This window comes from Manis javanica, chromosome 2 (genome assembly GCF_040802235.1).
Source record: "Manis javanica isolate MJ-LG chromosome 2, MJ_LKY, whole genome shotgun sequence".
In the NCBI taxonomy this organism is placed as follows: Eukaryota; Metazoa; Chordata; class Mammalia; order Pholidota; family Manidae; genus Manis; species Manis javanica.
The window spans coordinates 34,775,847-34,798,997 of record NC_133157.1 but is presented as its reverse complement, the minus strand read 5'-3'; the positions used below and the strand labels follow the sequence as shown (position 1 = coordinate 34,798,997).

The 23,151-nt window shown below is 37.5% G+C and overlaps 1 protein-coding gene across 10 annotated transcripts in view; it reads left to right on the top strand.

Moving 5' to 3' along the window:
- Positions 1 to 23,151, top strand: part of RECK (reversion inducing cysteine rich protein with kazal motifs) — a 66,344-nt gene that overhangs the window by 12,299 nt on the left and 30,894 nt on the right. For 2 of the 10 annotated variants that reach the window (XM_073227612.1, XM_017674007.3), the window contains exons 3-6: positions 4,509 to 4,583; positions 5,475 to 5,511; positions 8,966 to 9,051; positions 10,620 to 10,667. The exons of 2 other annotated variants lie outside the window; for them this stretch is intronic. In XM_073227612.1, coding sequence (XP_073083713.1) covers positions 4,509 to 4,583; positions 5,475 to 5,511; positions 8,966 to 9,051; positions 10,620 to 10,667 — 246 coding nt within the window. 6 more of the 10 variants (XM_073227625.1, XM_073227607.1, XM_073227604.1 and 3 more) reach the window with 5 other exon arrangements.

Here is a 23,151-nt window from a genome sequence, read left to right as displayed (position 1 = left end):
GCCTCTGCAGTAGGCAAGGTCTAATTTCTTAAAATCTGTAATGTTAGAATTTCTTTAACTTAGCAATTTAAGTGAACACTATAGTCACCTTAATAAAGAACAGTCTTCCCTGACCAAGTTCTTAACAAATGAGAGATAAGGCAAAGGAATAAGGCAGATAGGAACCCAGATATTACTTCTCTTACTAGTTACCCAGATGTTGAATGTACTTTTATATCCAGATACACACTAACCTACAGAATTAGACAATCCCAGAGGCAGAGAAGGAAGGGTTGGGTTACACATGTTTGCTTCCTCCGAACAAACTTAACAGTCAGAGAAGTCAGGCATCCCAGTTACTGGTAGAGTGAATGAGTGTGGTGTGGAGAGAGGCCAGACTGCCAAGACTAGCAGAGCTCGCTCAGAATAAGACTGTGTATCAATCATACCTTAATAAAAAATTTAAAAACGAAAAAAAAAAAGAAATGCCAGGAGTGAAAAATCATTATTTATTCAACCCATAGGAAATGAAAAAAGAATGGAGTCCTAACGACATACAGGTTTTGAGTTGCAATGAATAGTCTACCCTGATGGCTATAGGAGGCTGGGGAAAAGATTTGGTTTCAGGGGAAGGTGAGTTGCTGAGCTGTCAGTGGACAAAGAAACCACAGTATGAAGACAGTTTGGTGATTTGGAATTAAAACTTTAAGGACTGGAATCTAGATAATAAGTGAGGGCTGGTGTTTTATGATAGTAAAATAAGGTGTCAGGTGCCAAATGAAAGTCATGAAGTTTGAGAAAAGAACTTTTTAAGTTTTAAAAAGAAGATAGTTAGGGGAGACAGTTATTCTAGAGAGGTGATGGTTGTTTCCTTTGTTTATGCTGAATCCCCCAGTGCTTAAAGTAGTGCCTAACACTCAAAACTCTAAATAAATATTTCTAGATTGATTGGAGTAGTGGGGCTAAAAGTCATATGGCAGGGATTTAAACTTTTTTTATTTAAATTTATTATGTACAGAATGTGTTCAGTTTTATGTTATGTCTTATGTTCCCAATTACATTATAAATTCTTTGACTTTAGAGACGTATCTTACTCATTTTTGTTGTACTCATACCCCTGCTCCTGGAAGCTGATCAGTGAATGTTCGTATGTTGATTGATGAAGAAATGGTTGCAATGAAAGGAAAAAGTAGGATATTAGTTGAAGTCAGTAAGTCAGTGCAGGAAAAGATTTGTTCCAAGATGAGAGGACTTTGCTAGTTGGAAGACAAAGGGAAATGAGTTAAGACAGAGGGAGGAGGTAAGTATGGGTAAAGAAACCTCTCAAGATCAGGATTGTTAACCCTGTGATCTGATTTTTTCTGCCTTGAATGGGGTATAAGTTCAGTCTTTAAATTTTTTTGCTATGAGATGATTTGTATAATCATAGCATATATATCTGGGTAAGCGTTCATCTTTCTTTTTAGGTGTGATTGCTAGTTGTTTAGTGAGAAAAGTAACTGCTTATGTTTGTGTACGTTGTTATCTGTAAGTATATACGTGCTGCCTTCTTTCAGCTAAATGTATTTCCAGTAACTGTGTTTTTCAGTTTAATTCATTCTCCTTAATAGAATCATCATTTTAAGACAGAAGGGACCTGACAGATTGCCCAACTTCTTAGTTTTGCTTGTTAGTTATTCAGGAAACTGGAATCTGGCAAGCAAAATTTTCTATTTTTTCCTGATGTCCCAAGATGTATTGTTTCATTTACTTCTTACATCAGGTCCTTGAAGGAAATAATGTTGCTATCTGCATTTTATAGGTGAGGAAATTGAGGTATAGAAAAGTTACTAACTTGACAAGTTCTCCAAGCCGGTAACTTGAGGAGCAGAGGCTCAAATCTAGATGTGTTTGATTACCAAGTCCATGCTCTTAGCCACCAGGCTATGGCCAAGAAGGCTGTTAGGCTCACTGTTCTTCCCGTTGTTCTAAATGGTTTCAAGTACTTGTAGGTTTTCTGCTTTTATTTTCTGGTATTCTGTTTTGTGAGAAGATGGAGTTGAGAGAAGAGGGAATGGATCCTGGCCTTCACCGTGCTGCTTCCTGAAAGGAAAAGAGGGGATACCAACTCCATAGTCCAAATCAGGTTTATTGCTAAACCTGAGAGGGACCTCTGTTCTGGCGAGCAGAACAAAGGGGGGAATAAAGGGTCTCTAACAGGCCAAGAGGCTTTTTATGGCCAGAGTTTTTGGTGGGCTCTTTGAGGGGAGGGGTCAGGGAAAAGGTGGGCTTGTGGCTTGCTGACATGTCCTCGGAGAATGCTTGTAGCCTAAGGTGAAACCTAGGTCTCTCTGAGATGGTGGACGGGCTTATTCCAAAAGGCGGTACTCTTGTCCAAATTCTGTCACTTCCCATTCCACTACCAACAACATGTTCATTCTTTCTTTTCTTTATTTCCATTCTCTTTTTCACTCTTTCCTACCTTTCATTGTTGTCTTTTCCATCTATTTTTTTAAATTAAAGTATCATTGATACACAATCTTATGATGGTTTCAGATACACAACACAGTGTGGTTCAGGGTTCACCCATATTATCAAGTCCCCACCCCCTCCATTGCGGTCACTTCTACCAACGTAGTAAGATGTTATAGTCATTAACTATATTCTCCGTGCTGTACTACTGTCCCGGTGACCTGCCTATATTGTGATTGTGAATTACAGTGCCCCTTAATCCCCTTCTCCCTCCCCACCCTCTCCCCTTTGGTAACCGCTAGTCCCTTCTCAGTGTCTGAGTCTACTGCTGTTTTGTTCCTTCTGTTTTGCTTTGCTTTTATACTCCACAAATGAGTGAAATTATTTGGTATTTGTCTTTCTCCATCTATTTTTCTTTTCATCTTTTTACAGTGGGAATTTTCAACTACACACAAAGGTAAAGAAAAGTATAATAAACCCCATATTCAGCTTCAGCTATTAAGTCAAGGCCAGTTGTGTTTTCATTTATGCACCTACCCCCTCCTCCCTCCTATTATATTGAAGCAAATCTCAGGTCATATCATCTGATTCTTAAATTTTCAGTTTGTATCTATAAATTATAAGTACTAGGAAAACAAACTATAATACCATTATCACTTCTTAGAAAATGTGGCTTGCTGAAAGGAAAAGAGGGGATCTCAAATATCTAGTTGTCTTTCAGATTTCTTAATTGTTTTGTAACTTTTTGTTTAGTTTTTGTTCTTAGTTTGAATCAGGATTCAGGTGAGGTACATGTATTGCAATTGGTTATATGTCCGTATCTTTTGATCTATGAGTTTCTCTCCTTGTACTTTATCTGATGAATAAATCTGGTCATTTGTCCTGCAGAGTTTCCTAGTCTGAATTATGCTCTTTGCATCCTCATGGTATCATTTAATGTGTTCCTCTTTCCTCTATATTTCTTAGTAACTGGTAGGTAAACTTAGAGCATTCTGTGTTTGTGATCCAACACAGTAGGCACTAGGCACAAGTGCCAAGTGAACACTTGAAATGTGATTAAGGAGATTAAGGAATAAAATTGCAGTTTAATTTTAATTGATTAAAGTTTAAATTTAGATAGCAACACATAACTAGCAGCTACCTTTGGAAATGGACCCAGAAGCTTGATCAGACTCAGGTTAGGTTTTGTTTTTGTTTAGTCTATTTGGCAAGTCTTACTCATAAACGGTTACTGCGTCTGGTTGTCTCTTTTTGTATCATTACCTGTCATTGTTGGTAATTGGCTAAGTGCATTAATTCATTAATTCACTAGGGGTTGCAAAAAAGTAGTAGTCTAGCTCTCTTCACCTATTAATTGTTGGTAGTTTTGGAGAAAAATGACTGCCAAAACTAACTGAAGGTAAATCCTTTTTCATTGTCCTTAGTACTATGGATTTTTACAGTCTTGACTATTTGCATATAACCATGCAGGTTTGATATATATAATGATTATAATTTACTGGGACATTGAATTATAGTTGCATTAATAAAAGTCCTATTTGAAAGTGAGCCAGTTAGCCTGGTGAGTGAACTTGTCGGCTCCTCCGCATCTTTATTAAAAAATAATTTTGTCTCTATTTTATGGCATTTTCGGGAGAAGTTATACCACAATGCTATTCACAAATTTGTTCTTCACCAATGTCAAGGGTGTGACCTAGTCTGTTTTTTATTGTGGTCAGTTGACTAAAAGCGTTTTTTAGGACAGCTTAGGATAAATTTATCTTTTTTTTCTTTCTTTGACTGTTTTCATGTCTCTTCCTCTCCCCTATCCTTAAAGGTGGTAGCCTGGTTTTCTCTGGTTTTTGACAGTAGAAAAGGGTCTAGACTTGCTCTATTTGGACTTTCTTGATTATTTGCCAAACTAACAAACCTTTTAAGAAATATTATCTCAGCTTTAACTTGGGTCTTTCCAAAGGTTTACCATTTATAAATAGAAGTTGAAAAATATTCTAGACAATTGATAAATCTAGAGGAAAACAAATTTTATCTCTTATTTCATATGAAAAATGTTACAAAAACTTTTTTTGTATGTCGAATAGATATTCTCCTCAAAAAGTGAATCCCGACTAAAACATCTGTTGCAGCGAGCTCCAGATTATTGCCCTGAAACGATGGTAGGTCTTGTTTAATTTTACTACAGAAGCTTTTGTCTAAGGATCACTTTTATTAGCTTTGGTGAATTTATCAAAACGATTGGGGTGTGTAGTCCAAATGATAGACTGAACTAGATACTTTAAAAAGACCTTCACACAAATTGCTGGATAGGATACTGTCCTCCTTTTTTTATTGTTTATTCTATAGTGCAGGTATAAGAACAATATTAAATGTAAATGCAGTCTAGTCTTTAAATTTCATTGTAATAGTTTATCTGAAACTTGGAATTTTACTTGTTATTATATTTTGATGATTTTATGAAAACCATAATAATTCTACTCATTTTGTTTTGAAAGTTGGATTTGGGATAAGGGAAAATATATGACTTCTCATTATTCCTATCTTCCCATTTTCTGGTATACTATAGATATATTGCTTGCCTGTTGGAATCATGTAACTTAAAATGTCTCTAATGCTCGGGCCATCCTCAGTATTTGGGATGCTCATGGGCCAGGCTAAGAAAGTCTGCTTACATGAGAGAGCCTCTTTGGATATGGTAGCTTGCATGACATGTAGCGGGAAAAGTGATCAAACAGTTATGGATGACACATTTTTCCTTAGTCACTCCACAGACACTTTTGTCATTGTGCTTAGAAACAGTGGTTCCAATAAGTATCCTGCGTAAACCCCATCCTTAGTGCTCTTAGATGATGGGGAAAGAACAAGCAATATTTCTATATCTCAGTTTTATTTTTTCTTCCCTGAATAGCTGCTTGATACTCATATAGTTCTAGAACATTGACTGTCTAGAGACAAACATAATCAAATTAGCTATACATAATTTCTGTAGAAAATGTCATACTTAGGAACTCATTATCTACATAAAAGCCTTTTGGTGATTACAATTTTAGGTTGAAATTTGGAGTTGTATGAATTCATCTTTGCCAGGTAAGCAATAGAAGTGTAACATTTAGCACTTTATTTTTAAAAACTTATTCTGAGATTGTAAAATCTGTGTCATAGTCCTATAACCTAATATATCCTTGAGTTTGTATTCTTTCTCTTAAGCAGCTGAATTTTCAGATGTATAACTTACTCTTATTCACTTGATACTTAACAGTATGCTTGTCTCTGCTGTTGGCCTCATAGTGAAACTGGTCTTGAAAAGATCACCAGGATCTCTTGGTTCCTATATCTTAAGGTTTTTTTCTCAGTATTTACTCTCTTTGATTTCCCTATGATACTTGATATTATTGACCACTACCTCCTTGTGACTCCACCTTGGCCTTATGACCTTGTCCTCTCTTAACCTCTTTCCTCTTTAACCCAATAAAATGGTTATTCCTCTGTTTGGTCCTCTTCCACACTGGCAATCTCTTTGCTTCCCACAAGTGTTAAGTAATCACCTCTAGGAAGACACCTTTCAAATTCAAGTTATCATTTGTGACTTCTGGACATCTCTACCTGGATCTCTGCATCCAGGTGACATCCAAAGTGCAAATCTAAAACCAACTTATTTTACAGCTGCCTGTCATGAATGACACTAGACTGGAAACCCTCAAATTTTCTTTGACTGCTTTTTCTTTTTAGCTCCATTGACTCTTCCCTTTTAAAATCTTGCATCTGTCCTTTCTTCTCCTAGTTCAAGCCTTTATTATTGCACTCTTGGGATAGGAGATTTTAATAACCTTGTAACTGGTGTTTCAACAGATCATAGCTGTCCTCCCCAGTACCTCAGGGGATATCCACTTCCATTGGATAAACTCCCTAGCCTGGCATTTATGGTCTCTGGGATCGAAGCTCATTTTCCAGTCCTGGTTAAAGCCAGTGCCTTGAAAAGATATCTGAGTATGTCTTATGCATGTCTGAACTCTAAAGGCTTTCACATTGTTTGAAGTTTGCATTTCAAACAAATTGCACTATTTTGCCTTCCTAGAATTTCCCATGTCCACACATATACACACAGAGTTTCTACCAAACTATATTCCCCATAATGGGATAAATCATATACTTTATTTCATATCCCTCATAGTAACTAATGGAGTGCCTTGTACATAGTGGGGGTCAGTGAATGTAAATGCTTGTTGAGCAGTTTAATATTTTCTAAGAGACTGCTGGGTATGTGGAAACAGCAATATACTGCATTATTGTAGTTTACAGAGTTTATGACCTACATTGATTCCATTCAGAAGTCTTTCTAAAATGTGAGTGATTCTGAATAGCCAGCAGCAGAGGAAGCTATACTAGGCAATGGGATTAGAAGGGAGTCTGTTACCCTTTGTACCCTTAAAAAATATAGGGATAAGAAACTTATGGGTACGTGGTATTTTTAGCCATTTTTAATAATTGGGGTGGTTTATAATTATGCTTTGAGAACTTTGTGGGGCATTTGCTTTGCTTCTGTCTTGTTTTTTAGCAAAGAGTGTTTGTATTTGTATTAAGTCCTAATTTTATTTGGATCCTTGACATTTTTTAAAAATTAAATATAATTTAGTGTACGTGTGGATTTATAGATCTATGTATTACATGAAAGCAGCATAATGCATTTCTGAATAGATAGGAGGAATTTGCAGCATCCTTATAGGCATAAATCTTTAAATCTTTTCATAATTGTTATTTGTGTCTTCTAATTTTACATTAGGAGTCATTCATTGACATTTATGATTGCAAAAAGGGACATTAAAAATGCATTAAAACACTTGTAAATTGTGTTACCTTTTGGTATCACAGTAATTTGGTTGAAGAAATAGCTGCTGTGCATTGAACCAGAATAGTCATTTTGTCCTATAATTAAGTGTATCCATCAAAATCAGTCCTCGTTCACAGGAGATACTCCAGTCATTTACTGTGTATCAGGTTTTAAAGAGAAGAGTATCGTGGGTTTTTATGTATTGTGGGCATTTAATTTGAATACAATGATACTTATTCCCTTTTTGTTTGCTTTTTAAGTTAAATTGGAACCTTTGCCCCCAATTCACAGTCTCAAGGTGAGGAAGGCTTCTCCTTGCTTTCCGTAACCTGTATATCCTCAGAGATGTTGCCTACCTAAGAGTGAGAATGACCTAGAGAGAGTTTAGGGTGGGCAGAGAGAAAGAAAAAGGACCTTGTAATTCAGCTGTGAGGGACCCTGAGAAGACTGATAGCATTGGGAGAAGGGGTTGGGGGAGGGACTTAATAATTATGAGGCCCTACTGTCTGAACTAGTTTTCCTATGTTCACCTCCTTTGACTTTTAGTGATATCCATGATCCAGTCTGGCATGCTGTTTGTGTTTATCACTACTTATGACCAAAACACTTGAACATTCTTTTTTTTTTTTTGACACAGGAAACACTTTTATTTATTTATTTTTTTTGAGAGGGCATCTCTCATATTTATTGATCAAATGGTTGTTAACAACAATAAAATTCTGTATAGGGGACTCAATGCTCAATGCACAATCATTAATCCACCCCAAGCCTAATTCTCATCAGTCTCCAATCTTCTGAAGCATAACGAACAAGTTCTTACATGGTGAACAAATTCTTACATAGTGAATAAGTTCTTACATGGTGAACAGTGCAAGGCAGTCATCACAGAAACTTTTGGTTTTGATCACACATTATGAACTATAAACAATCAGGTCAAATATGAATATTCGTTTGATTTTTATACTTGATTTATATGTGAATCCCACATTGCTCCCTTATTATTATTATTATTATTTTTTTTTAAATAAAATGCTGAAGTGGTAGGTAGATGCAAGATATAGGTAGAAAACATAGTTTAGTGTTGTAAGAGAGCAAATGTAGATGATCAGGTGTGTGCCTGTAGACTAAGTGTTAATCCAAGCTAGACAAGGGCAATGAAACATCCACGGATGCAGAAGATTTCTCTCAAAACAGGGGGGGTGAGGTTCTAAGCCTCACCTCTGTTGATCCCCAATTTCTCACCTGATGGCCCCCCTGCGACTGTGCCTGTCTTAGGTTGTTCCTCCCTTGAGGAATCTTACCCATCTCTGGTTAACCAGTCATCTTCTGGGGCCATACAGGGAAATGTAAAGTTCGTAAGTGAGAGAGAAGCCATATTGTTTGAAAAGGTTAGCTTTTTACTTCTTTGCAGATTTATGCCCTGTGGCTTCTATGCCCAGCATTTGTCTTGAGGTATCTTTACCACTTGGAGGGATTATGATACTCGGTAAATTCAATATGAGGCGTGAATTCTATTTAAGGGTTGTAATTAGGAAGGAAGAAGAAAAGCTATAGAAGTAGCAGATGGAAGAAAACATGGGAAGATTATTTCTTTGACATATCTTCTTGTGGAGTAACTTAAGCATGTATAGGTTTTAAACTACTAATTAAATTGCATGCACACATTAACATAATAGGAATACAGTTACAACACTTGAACATTTTGTTTTTAAGGTGTGTTTAAGAAGTCTGATGGCTGGGTTGGCTTAGGCTGCTGTGAACTGGCTATTACCTTGGAGTGTCGACAGGCATGCAAGCAGGTAACACAGGGCAATCAAGCTTTTAAGCAGCGTGGAGTACAGTGTTTGGCTGTGCATATGTCATGGACCTCTCCTGCCTCATACCTTTGGAGTAGTGACCCATAAAAGCTACAAACTTAGTGTTTCTTGCATAGACCCTTCCTTTTAGACTTGCTACTTTTTCAGTTATGGCTGCTGCACGTAACAACCTCAGCTTTGTCTTATTCTTTCTTAATTTCTCTCCACTGTGTAAAGAAAGAATATTATAGGAATCAAGGCATTTTGTCCTTTGCCTATGGTCAATGCTGAATGACTCCAAAAGGTCGTGTAAACGTAGTGCAGTGTGCATGGGAGCAGGCGCAGTTGGCTTACGTCCTCTCTGTTCTCTTTCATCATGGGTTTGCCCTGAGCACGTTCTATCCCTACTCTGCTCCGAAGGTGAGAATGACTCCCACAGTAAGTTATGACTTCTCTTTGATTTGATGTATCTCTGTCCCGTTCAAGTTAGGCCCCTGAATTCTTGTTCACTGTATATTTTCATAGTGGTTTCTCACAGTGCTTTGAGAAAACTGGTCTCCTGGCTTCTCATACTCTAAATGGTGAGAGTAGACTAACTGGGAAATCCAGGTGGACTTGAAACCACAGCTGGAAAGCCTTCTCTTACTTTCTGTTTCTAGTGACTGGTCTCTGAGCAGGAGTGTATGAGACACGGTACCATCTTCACTGTCATCCAGACCACCATGCTGTGTAGCCTGAGCAACACTCATTGGGCAGCACACACAGCCTAGCTATCTGATGCTCTTCTCCAGACACTGAAATACAGCTGGGTGGCAGAAGATTTGGACTCTAGTCAATCCAGTGGGATGTAAAATAGTTGCCAGTCCATTTTGTTTCTTGCTCTTCCTGTCCTCACCAGCTAGCCTGTTGAAAATTGCTTGAGCCTTGGTGATAGAACCAGAGTGATAGAACAAGGAACAGAGCCCATGGCTCTAGAACTGTCTCTCTAAGTAGGGACTGATGCCATGTGGAAGAATAACCACCCCTTAGCATATTTGTTTGGGTTTGCTTTATGTATTTCCCTGAGCATCAGTTTCTTCTGTAGAAGGGACAGTATCTTCATAAACTTACTAAGAGAATTACATAAAAATAACATTTGTTAATTGCCTAGCATAGCCTTTCCCTCTTTAGCTATCCCCTCCATTTTATATGGATCTTTTCTGAGAAAATTGGCTCATAAGTCAGTATGAGAACTTAGGATATGAAGGGTTAAAGAAAAAGAAAAATATAAATACTCTGGCAGAGCTTCAGAAGAAAATTCACTGCAGCAGAGCTTCACAACAAAATTTGCTACAGAGTGAAATTCAGCTTAAAAAAGTTCTCTAGCATATGAAGTAGGCTCTGGGGCTGTTTGTTTTAAAGAAATTGCATGAAGTTTGTTTGTTGTATTTTAGGAACTTTTAAATACTTGAGCATAGTTGGTGAAATAAAGACTACTATACCAGCAATTAACCTTAGTAATTTGTGTTCTTTTTTAAATCTATGCTGAAGAGCATGTGTAATCAATTAATGGAAAATTTATTATCTTTTAGGCATCTTCAAAAAATGATATTTCCAAAGTTTGCAGAAAAGAGTATGAGGTATGCATTTTATTTAACAAAATTGGGTAGACTATTCAGATGTTCCCAAAATTGATAAAAATCACTTAAATTTTAACAGTGAATCATTCTTACATAAATTGCTTTTTGCCTTACAGAAAATACATCCTTTACAAAAATATTATTGTCCTTGTTTAGAAATGTTACGACTTTGACTTGTTGAAATACAGTATTAATAGAAAGAAATCATAGATACAGAGGATTTAACCTATAATGTTTTCATAATAAAGCAACTGGTTGTTTCCAAGGCTGTAAAATTGTTTTTCTTAGGTTCCATATCCTCTTTTGCCCTTTTTCCTGTACCTTGATCCATCCAGGTATCTATCTTTATAAACTCCCTCTAATCAGAAGGAACAGAATCACACTGTCAGTGTGTAACGACTTTCGTAGCATTTTGCATTTGGGGGGAAAAGGACTAAATTACAATGGCTGTATTAAATGTAAAGGACTCTTGTCTCCCAGTGGTGGTACTTCAAGCACTGTGGTATCTAAATGGAGGAGTATTAGGGCAGGGATAGAGGAGGTATTTCATGTAATACAGATATGTACAGATACAGATTGTCCCTGATGTGAAAAACTCCTCATTGGGACTACTTTGTTCATAGTGTAAGACCATATAATTAAAGATGCTTAAGTGCATGTGCCTCATTTACCATACTTATATATGAACATTAGGACTCCTGTTTTTTTTAATAGTATGTATTCTCTTGGAGAAGAACAACTCTCATAACTGCTTCTAGATTTTAGTTCTGATTTTTTTTCTCAAAGCCTATAATTATGTCTCTTAATTTTTTTGGATTAAAAAAATCTCATTTAACTTTTGTCCCTTTGTACTATTTGCTGTTATATCTTTTTCTCTGAAGACAAATTTCCAAATTAACTGCAATTCTCTGTTCTTATTGAAAGGAACCTTGCTACAAAGAAATGAGAGCTTTCTTTTTTTTCTTACCTCTCTACCTTTGAAATAACTAGTTTTAGTTTCTCTTGAATGAAGTGGCTAATTGTGATAATTCCTTCTTTTCTCCCACATGATGTCTGACACTGTCCATCTCCTGTAGCCTGTCCATTATTTTAGTGTGCTTCCTTCTCTTGTCTGGATTTCTGCATTGCCCTAGGAAGTCTGCCAGTATGTGTTGATGAAGGACGGGACAGGAAAGGTAAGAGAGAGAAATGCTGTCCTATGAGAGAAATACTAAGAGTAGTTTACTTTTCCCAGTCTGTCCTCCCTTATTTGGTCTAGAATTAAGCAACTGTTTTCCAAAAATCTACATGCCAAGAGGATTCTTTTGTATGTATATGTGTGTGTGTGTAAAAAATATACATAATATATATTAAAACCTGACCCTACAAATTATCCAGGATAACTCAAGACTGATTTCTTATATATGTTATTAAGAAATAAAAAAAGAGAAGAGAGCACCTTAATGCAGAAAGAGTATTCTGCATTATAAACTCCAATTAACAGTCGCTTTCATGATTAATGAAGTCTAGGCTTAGAGAAATAATGGCTATTTATTTTAATGTAAATTGGGCAACTTTGGGTGTAGTGCAACCTATTTTAACTGGACTGGTTGTTCATCAACATTAGAATAATTTGTAAAACTAGGTTTTTAGTATCTTACCTTACCACTGGAGTGGTCCCTGGGGTGAACATCTAGATGTGTAAGCTATTCCTTTAAGGCTTACAATTTTAGGAGTTAGCATGTACCCTGAAGGATGGTTTTGTGTAGTTTGATTAAAGATTCAGAGAGTGAACAATTACATTTGGAGGAGCTAATATTTATTTTTACTGGTAAACTGATGCAGAAACCCCTTTTGAGGGGATTTCCTGAGAAATAGACTTAAATGAACAAAGTTAAATAAATTTTTTATGCCATTTAGGGTTCTGTTGTCCAGCCAGACTATGATAAGCCAGTTAAGTGTAAAGTATTGTTATGTCTGACTTTATAACATCTGGTTTCTTTCTTATAGAAGTCAACAAATATTAGACTACCAAGGGAGGGCTGTGTATATATATATATATATATGTATATGAAGGAGCACAGACTTTGGAGTCAGACCTAGGTTAGAATTCTGGTTAATCTACTTGTAACTTAACTTTGAATACTAAAAAAAAACTGTATCTATTTGAGTCAAGACAATTAACATATATACTGCACACACAAGGGCCCAGGGAAATTAGAAAGCAGAGTGAGCATTTGGGGAGTTATCAGTGAAAACTCTGTGAAGGAGAGAAGCCTGGAACAATTGGTATTAATTTGGATCAATAGCATGTTAACAAAATGCACGTGACTTGTGCAGGGGGCATAAAGAAGATAGGCCTATTTGGGGCTGATAATCTGTGCTTGGATAGGCAGGCAGTGTGGAACCAGATCCTGGAAAGATGATGTTTGGGGGCTCAGCCCTTTAGTAAGTAGAGGGAGATGATGAAGATTCTGTAATAGGAGGCCAACATAATAAATAACAAATTTGATATTTTAGAAAGGTTAAAGCCTTAGTTATGTACACACTGTTTTTAGATCCCCCAAACCTCTCTTAGTTAAACACAGTTAAGAACCAAAACTAGGATGATAACAGTAGAATCAGGTATTCAGGAATAAATCAGAGATTCGAAGGTAGAATCCATTAACAGGATTTGTGATGGATTATAGATGATGTTCAGGGAAATATAAAAAACAATTATTAGTGAAAAGACAGGTAGAACTGAAGAAATTATATGGAAAAGCAGCACAGAGGAATGAACTAAGAGGTTAAGGGACATGAAGGATAGAGAAAGTGTTATAGTTGGAAAACTAGAAGATGAAGAATGTGGGGCAGAGGTAATATTTAAAGAAATTAGACAGATCCTCAGGAGTTTTTAAAAAGAATCCACACATTACAGCCAAAGACCTTAAAAGCAATCCAAAATAATAAAAATAAAAAAGACACTGCCTTCAAAGGAGACCAACAACTGATTTCTCAAAGCAACAGGAGGCAGAGACAGTAGAATGTCACCTAAACTGTTCAGAAAGAAAATAACTATCAACCTAGAATTCCATATCCAGCAATAATCCTTTTTCAGTAAAGTGGGCAAAATTAAGATATTTCCAGACACCAAAAACAAAGACTTGCCATTACTAGATTCTTTCTAGAAGTCCTCTAAGGGAAGTTCTAAAATATCTGTAATTATTTGAGATGCAAAATGAGAATGATGAAATACAAAGTGACTGAGTTAAAACACACAGATTATATAAAACAATAATAATGTATTACTGAGTTTTTAAAAGAGAAAGTACACAGCAACAAAAGCATGTATATTTGGAAAGGAGTTTAAAGAAATTCAGGTTATTGAGTGTTAGGTCTTTTTAAATGTAAAAACTCCTATCTCAGAGGTAGTTAGGAATACAGGACTAAAAATAAGGAGAGGTACCATGACCAAGTCGACTGTGAAGTAACCCTTGAACACTGAGATAGAAAGAAAGCTCTATAAAGGGGAAAGTATAGACAGAAGTAGGGAGCTAGGTTTTTGAAAATTATTTTTTTAGGAACTGGAAGAGAAGGAGTCAGATACTGATCTGACACTTTAATAGGAGGACCCTACCTGTGTTCAGTGAGAATGTTAGAATGAGATAGTCGAAGAAAAAGAAAACTTCTTATTACAGGAAATGTGCATGCAAAGACTTATTGGATCCACATATTGTGGAGGGGATTTCTACAGTGGACAAGAGACTAAGCTAATGATATCCCAACTCTTCAGTTCTCTTATTCTGACCCATACTTAAGAAAGTACTTCCTTTAGCATGTAGGAGTACTTCTTTCAGAATCACTCCTGTTTGATTAGAGCTATCAGAATCAACCAGTGGCTTGATAACTCTGACATGGACATGTTCAAGTGTCATGGCATGCTCAGTTCTAGGTTCTCCTTGCATCACTGGTTTGACCCTTGGACCTCTTAGTAGTATTGGTCAGGGCTCATGGGTCTCTGATGTTAGAACCAGGGATGATATTCAGAATATTCAGCAGCTGGAATGATAGAGGCACCAACAGTCAGAACAGATGCTAGTTGTAAATCATCGGTATAGCCATACTTCTGCACCTTGACTGATAAGATCTAAAGTAAAAACTAATTCATGTTTTCCGTGAGGTATGAGACATCCATCTAGTGTAATTCTTTTTATAGTCTGTCTATAAGTTGGCTGGAAACATTTTCTTCTAGCCACTGAAATAATGATTTAAAAGAAAAAAATTGGTTGTTGATAGTTATTTTCTTTCTTGAACGTCAGGGTAAACTCCAAGGTGATGTGAAGCTGTTGAGTTTCCAGAGACTTGTTAATGGCTGTAAAGTAATGAGACAAATTTTAGTTTCAGGTTCATAAATCCATTTCAGATCTTTAATGTCAGACCTTATCTGCCTGCCATTCTTTTAACTCAGTGGCCATAAACATAAATACCTTTCCATTTGCTGCATGAGCCCCTGAAATGCTACAAATTTGTCATCAGACTTTTACATATTTACTTGTTTCTTCCTTATGTCATAGGTCCTTATCTATGCTTTTCTTTATATTCTTTTCAGAAATATCATTTTCAGTTCTTTCTTCGCCTACTCCGTTCCAGTCATTTGATGTTGTTTCATTAAGGAAAATGAGAAACTATAAAGGAAAGTCAGTGGCAGATATTTTTGTGAGGACTCACTTTTTAAAAAATCTTAGGGCATTTAAGTTTTAAACTAAATAGTTGCTAAGCAAAACCGAAGTAATGTTTTCTGTCCTGGAGCTCTGGCTCTGTGAGAATGCCAAGATAAAATTAAGGCTCCAATGATATTAAAAAGAGGCTCTAAGAACCACAAAAACACAGATGGTTCTTCTTGTGAGTTCCAGACTCAGTTCTGTCAGCACCACCCTATCAACACACAGCTAAGTGCATAAGAGAAGGGGGCAGGTGTGTATTCTAATTTCGGAATATTCACATGTTCAATTCAAAACATACACAATAAACAATAAAAAATAAAAAGGTAGGTCTCTTTCCTACCTCTTGTAATATAGCCACCCAGCTCCTAAAGTCATCAGAGATATTTTATGGAGATAAAAATAAGTACATGTGTATACAGTCCTCTTCCACCCCCTTGTAGCACAAATGGTAGTTTATCATACATTTTATGCCCCTGGATGTCAGTGTTTGGTGCATATTTAGGTGTGCCTGCATGGGCTGTACAGTGTACCCTTAAGAAATGTTCTGCTTGAAGGACTTATGTGTATTGATTTTATTTAGTTCCTTTTTCTCTCAAGTTAACCTTTATTCTAGATTTACTACTAGAAGCATAAAGGAAGGGATGAAAAAAATAGCCCTAAAAATGGAGAGAGAGGAAGGCAGGGATGTCAGGACCAGTAGGATTGTCTGGTGGCCTTCTGTGCCTCAGTGTGATTGGGTCTGTGCTGCAGTGGTCCCAGAATAGTAGACGCTCTTTTATGGCAGATGACAGCCCAGGCTGTGTATGGTCCACTTTGAGGGGTTTTAGCAAAATTAATTATGTGGAATTTTCCCCCAGCAAAGCCTTCAGGACCTACATGTAAAGCTTGTTTTAATTAATTAATGTTGGGTGAGGAAACTCCAAGAATTATCAGGATATAGTAAACAGAAGACTGTGACTGGGGAGTTTGTAAATGGAAAATACTATACAGATATGCTGTATCACAGTTGATTTTGAGCCGTTACCTGCAGCTGATGAGCTCCAAAAAGAGCGAAACCTGTTAGGTCCTGCAGTACTGGCTTAAGATAGCATAAAACCTTGATTATGTTCCATTTGTATGTTGCATTGTTTTGTCATATATTGTACTGGGGAAGGGAATAATTCCTATTAGTTTCCTTGTGCTAGTGTATTTCCCTACTAGTCAATTCTCAGAAGTAACCTGACTGGGATTATCCCTGAAAAGAAATCTGATCAAGTCTTGAGTAGATTGTGACCTGGTCTAATCTAAATGGGCAAGTTTTTCCCCCCAGTCAGTCTCACCTGCTCCCATCTACAATATTTTTGCCCCAACAATACAATACAATAATTGCCCCAACATGATGACACCTCCAGAGTCTTTTTTGAGTTCCTGGATCACTATTGGATGTATGTACTTTTGATGTCCAACTGGCATTTCAGATCAGCCAGAATGATTGTTAACCTTCCCTTGCCTGCCCTTCCTTCCACCCTGCAGAACCCTGCACACATACACATCCCAAAACAAAACCCATTTTTCTTACATTTCTTGCTTGGTTGGTCAAGTACAAGTACAATCTTCCCAGAAATATAAATTAAAAGCTAAGAGGTATTGTCACCTCTTTCCTCTTTCTTACCACCTCCCACAAATAACTGACTATCAAGTCCTAAAGAGTTGCCTCCAAAATACATCTTAAATCATTTTCCTTTCCATAGCCTCAGCCACTGCCTTAGCTCGGGCCTTTATACCACTGCCCAACTAGCTTTCCTATCTAATTCCTCCTCTTATTTACTATATCCATTTCTCCTAGGGTGATCTCTTTAAAGATCAAATGTGATCATGTCACTCTGTTAAAACACTTCAGTGGCTCACCTCTAGGATACTTAATGTTCTTCAGCCTGGTATACTAAGCTTTTCTCCAGCCCTAACTCATCCCTCCTTTACACTTCAGCAGCATGCTGCTTATAAGTTCCCAGATTGACCGTGTGATTTATTTGCTGGTTGCTATTGTACAACTTGTTTGTTCCACCTGTAATTCCCTCTCCCTGAATCTATGCATTACCCCCATCTGGTAGTATGCTGGAGCCATCTCCTACCAGCTGGGAAAAGTCATTGTTAAATATTCAGAAATTCTACAAACAGGTTTTTAACTTGAAAGCAGCAGCCATGATTGGGTTATTTACACCCAAAGAGCAAATATTACAAATCAGGACTCCCCTGCCTCCCGTCACCCCTGCAAAAGCTTGTCCCAGTACACCACTACTCCTATCCAACTGGCAACCTTTGCCTCAAGTTCTGTCTTAGATTTCTTCTTTAAAACCTTTCCAGCCCAGCCCTCTTCCCTACAAACACTTGATTGCTACTTCTAAATACTTAACATGGTTTACTTACTGTATAATGTAACTCTTTGTTTATATGTCACTTTTTAATACTTAACTCTTGAGTTCCTGGGGCAGAGTCCATGTCCCAGTTGTCTGCATCTATCATTTCTTCACTCATTTGACATTGATTGCACTGATACATACTGAACTGATATATTTAATGTGTACTAGGCACTGTTCTCAGGGTACAAAGATGAAAGGATTTAGCCACTGTCTGCAAGAAGCTCGTTACCTAGTCCCTGGGAAGAGAGAAATTCAAATAGTCCATTACAGTACAGTGAGACAAGTATATTGCTGGAAGTTTGTAGAAGACACATTGGAGAAAAGAGAACCCTGACCAGGGTATTGGGGATGTCTTAGCAGAGCAGGTAAGATTTAAACGAATGATTTGAACAAAATTTTTATAGATAGAATTTTTTAATAGTAAGTTTTTCCACTCTGGACAGCTAAATTATATAGGGCTCTTTGTTTCAGAGAAAATAACAGTTTTATGTGAAACCCTGTATAAATGTCTATGAATTAGTCATTCCTCAAGTGAGTAGAGACATCACCGAATACTGTGTCTGTTATCACGATGTGTAGCAAACCATCCCTAAACTCCATACCCTAAAACAAGAACAGTTTACCATCTCTCGTTAACCTAAGGACCAGTGAGGCCATTCTGATCTAGCCAGTCTTGGCTGATTCTGGCTGGATTCACTGTTGCATCTGCAGTCCAGTTGGCAGGTCTGCCTGGTCCTTCCTGGTTTAAGATGTCCTTGGCTAAGCCAGGTTAGCTCTTCTCCATGTGTCTCTCCCAGCCCTCTGGCGGGTTAGCTCAGGCATGTTTCCGTGGTGGTGGCAGGGGCCAAAGCGAGGAAGTGGAAACATGCAAGTGTATGTGCAGGCCTGTGCAGGCCTCAGGCTTGCTACTGTCCACTTGACCAAGGCAAGTCATGTGGTTCAGTCCAGAGTTTATGTTGGAGAAGTAGGTACAGGGAACTGAAATACTGGGCCATTGCTGCAGGCCGTCTACCACAGATACGTACTCTGTGCCAGAGTCTGTCTAGACCTTGTGTTGTTTTGCAGATGTTAGTTACCAGTGCATTTGCTCCCAGCTGGTTGGATGCTCTGGTGATAATGAGCAAACTTCTCTTAGCAGGTTAGACCTATTAATCTTACTTGTTTTGGGTGTTCACTTCTTGGATTATTGAAATGACATTTATTGTTTGGGAAGCAGAAGAAATAGAAGAATCACTTGTTTAGTGATACCCACATTGTGATACTAAACTCCTTTGCATATTCTAGTCACTTAAACTTGTTGACTGAAAAGGCATGGTGTCCACAGCAAGGAGAAAACATCTTGTTGTAGAGATTTAACACATGTCTGTATGAAAAGGTCAGTTATTTAATGTCTCCAACAGCATTTGATGAGCTAGATTCCTCCTATGAAATGCAAAACTTTAAACTGGGAGACATTGCAGTCTATCTGTTAAAAGCAGACCTTATGTGTTGAGGCCTTAGGAACAGAGTGGCCCCTTTACTTGTAAGTAGTGGCCTTGGGAATAGAGATCATTAAATAATAGTTTGTAAAATGTGCTCTTTTGGGTCCTTGTCAGGAAGTGACTAAAACATCCAAATTTCAAACCTGTTTTTTTTTTTTTTTTTACAAGATTCACAGGATCAGTGTTTGTCTAGTGTTCATCCTCCTCATCATCAGTGAGAATGGGAGAGGGAGCTGGAGGAGCCAGTAGTAGGAAGGCGGTGGATAGAGAAAGGATTGAGACAAGTGGACAAGCAGAGAAATGTCAGAAAAAGTTCACAGAAGTGGAGAAGTGAGTGGCTGGGACAGAAAATAAATCTCAGGGCTAACTTCTGAGCAAGAGATTGGCCCAGCAGAGTTTACCTTCCAGACGCACCCCAGTGACTCTTTCCCCCTAAAAGAAGGTCACTGTGGCATGAAGGCTCATGTAGGGTTTCCTCAACTTAGATTTTGCCCTGTATCTCAGTTTTTCTACCAGGTGTGCCCACAGGTTACCTGCCTCACTAGGTGGAAGGGCTTGTTGCTGTTCTTGAAAACTAGTGGGAGTAGGGCAGGGAACTGGTTAATAAAAGCAGCTACTGATTTAATGATAAAAAATTTTAAGGGAAATAATAAACTCAAGAGATGATTTTCTTTTCTTTCACAATTTAAGGTGCCAATTTTAAAAGTAGGAAACTGTTGAAGTAGATTATTCTGTGGATGTAAATTCAGCCTTGCTTTGGCTGCATGCAGAAAAATAACCTGAAGTCTTCCTACAGCATAGTGTCGGGAGAGCGCTGGCAGAGCAGCAGTCTGGGTTCTAGCCCTGGCTCTGCTTTCTGCTTACTAATCTGTCACTCCAGCTGCATAGTGAAGGTTTTTGGATTTGAAGATCTTTTGGGACCCTGTCAACTCCAGCACACTGATATGTTCTTTGGATCTCTGAGGCTGTGGTAGATCCTTACCTTGGGAACACTAATTTTGATCGATTCTAGAACAAAATGGGTAGGGTGAGGAAGCTGTAATACGGAGGCACATTAGGTACTGTGTGGGTGGCAGAAGGTCAAAAGAGGCTCGGTTCAAGTGAGTATAAACCATCAGTTACCTCCTGCTTTTCCCACCTGATGGCAATCCAACATTTAAAAGACTTCGGAATTGACTCTAGTTTAAAGACCGCAAAATTGGCCGCCTTAAGAAATGAAACTATAAGTTAATATAATTAATGTAACTCATTATGTGTATGTCTTAAGCTCTGTCAGACCAATCTGCAATAGTTAAAGCAGTGAAAAGTAGAGTTACCTGTAGTTGACACCATAGGAATAGCTACCTAAGGTATAGCTTCTACTGAGGTATAGTTACCTAAGGTTAGAAATCTTATCAAAGAGTGGGTATATGATCGGAGTCTTTGAAATCACGATTAGTGTAAAGTAAGTAGCAGAGAATGGATAAACGCATCAAATACCAATACACTTGAATGGAAGACCGTTCTTTTAAAAACTTAAAATTTATAAAGATAACACTAGAGATGTAAAAACAGTAAAATTAATACTGGAGGTGCTGTCACGTGGAAATATAGAAGGTTTTAATTCAACAAATTAGGATAAACCTATGCATGAAAGGTCTATCAGTGAACATTAAAAGAAATGAAAATGCTTGGAGAACATCTCTGAGCTCCAGATGAGATTCTAGGAAGATAACTGTGCCCTTTTATGACATGAGTCAGCAAACTTTCTGTAAAGCATCAGATAGCAAATATTTTAGGCTTGCAGGCCAGTGGTCTCTTGTCTGGTTAACTCTACCATCATAGTGTGAAGTAACCATATACACTATGTAAGTGAATGAATGGGTGTGACTGTGTCCCAGTAAAACTTTATTTACAGAACAGGCAGCAGGCAAGATTTGGCCTGTGTGTGATAGTTTGCAAACTTATTTGTAAATGAAGCTAGGGTCCCTAAGTATTTCTCCTTTCTAAGCCTCAGTTTCTTTCTGGCTTCTGTCAAACAAGAAATTGCTTTAGATGATCTTTGACATTTTTTGGATTTTGTTTCCTTTAATACCTTTCTCTGAAGCCAAGTGACCCACAAGGCTGACCCAAAGAGATATCTTTTTTTTGTAATGTCAAATTTTTAAAAATCCAGTTTGAACAAAACTGTAGGTCTCTAGAGCAGAGTTTCTCAACCTTGACACTATTGACATTTTGGGCTGTATAGTCCTTTGTGGTGGGGAGCTGTCATCTACATTGTTGGGAGATTACCAGCACCTCTGGGATCTTCTACCCACTAGATGCTAGCAGTGTACACACCTCTCCCCCCACCAGTGAGGACAACCAAAAGTATGAGATGTTGCTGAATGTTCCCTGGGAAACAAGTTACCCCCAATTGAGAACCATTGCTCCAGACACTTCAAGAGCAGCTAGAAGAACACCAAAATGGGAAATCAGGCCTTGTAACCCAGGATGACCACCAAGATAATAAACGCATTTCTTCAGGTACAAGTTCCAAAAAGCCCAAACCAAAAGGAGCAACCAGCTTATTAGAGAGAGAAGGGCTGTGAGAATTGTTTTCACACAATCAAAAGGGGCTGCAAAGCTGGTCGTAGATTGGTTTTTAATATTGATTTCGATCATTTTATGGAAAATGTTCCTGAAACCATTGTACCAAAATAGAGGGCTAGCTATAATAGGTAGGTGAAAAGTCAAACTAAAACAAAGAAAGATGGATGAAAAGAGATAGAAAAAAGATTATTATTAAAGATCACCAAGAATATTTACTTTTCACTACTCTTACATAGCTTGATGAGATAGCTAACAAAAAGGATTCATACTGGGTAAACTCATTAGCCCTTAGGTGTGAGGCCTTGATGTTGTTTTTTGTTTGACTTTAACAAATGGATATATCAAGTATGGTTTATTCCTGCAGTAGAGTATTATTTAGTGGAGAAAATTAATGCAATACAGCTTCACACAACTACATAGATGCATTCTTAAAGACAGGTTTTAAATGTCATAAAGCTGGTTCTTTAACAAGTCCAGATCCCATAGCTGGCTTATGATTTAGCTACTGCTAAAAGCCAAAATCATCTCTACTCAACAATAAGAATGCATTTGATTTCCATCTACTTTTTGTTTATGCTCATATTATTTTTCTTAGGAATTCATTCTCTTCCAGTTGTGAGTGATACTAATCATAGCTGACAAGCCTTCAATATCCAAATGGATTTGAATAAGGAATTTTTTGTTCTTGTCTTGTTTTGCTTCTTATTTTCCTTATAGTGACTTTAACACAGTGTGATGTTTTCTGAACAGTAATCTAAGAGCTCTAGAAATACAAATTCTATTCTCAGTCTCTGCTTTTGACTTGCTCTGTAACCTGGGGCAATCTTCCTGCTGCTAGGGAAACAGCTTCTTCATCTGTAAACTGGTTGAGAGATTCCCCATCTTTGGCCCCAGGATGGCTACATAATCATTTTTGAAGCCTTGTTTAAAATTTAGATTTCTGTGCTTCGCTCCCAAATTCTGATTCTGTATTCTGGGGTAAAGCCTGGGAAGCCTAGGTGGCTCCAGTGCATGGCCCTGTTTAAAAACATTTGAGATGATCTCTAAGGTCCTTTCAACTCTAAAATGCAGTGGATATATGGAGTGTGAATTTCCCTAAATGTCCTTTATTATATTATTTTCCAGAAGCTTTTTTATATACTGCAAGAAATAATTGAGATTAATACACTGGAGATCCCCCCACTGATCCCCCAATGTTCCATCATTGGTACAGGTTTACATAATAAATTTGGTTTGCTATAATGTGATCATCTTATGGCTCAGGGTGATAACCTTGATCCCCAATATGTGTTAGAAGATGGTTTCTCTTTTCAGCAGAATGCAATCTCATAGCTTCTTTGTTTTAAGT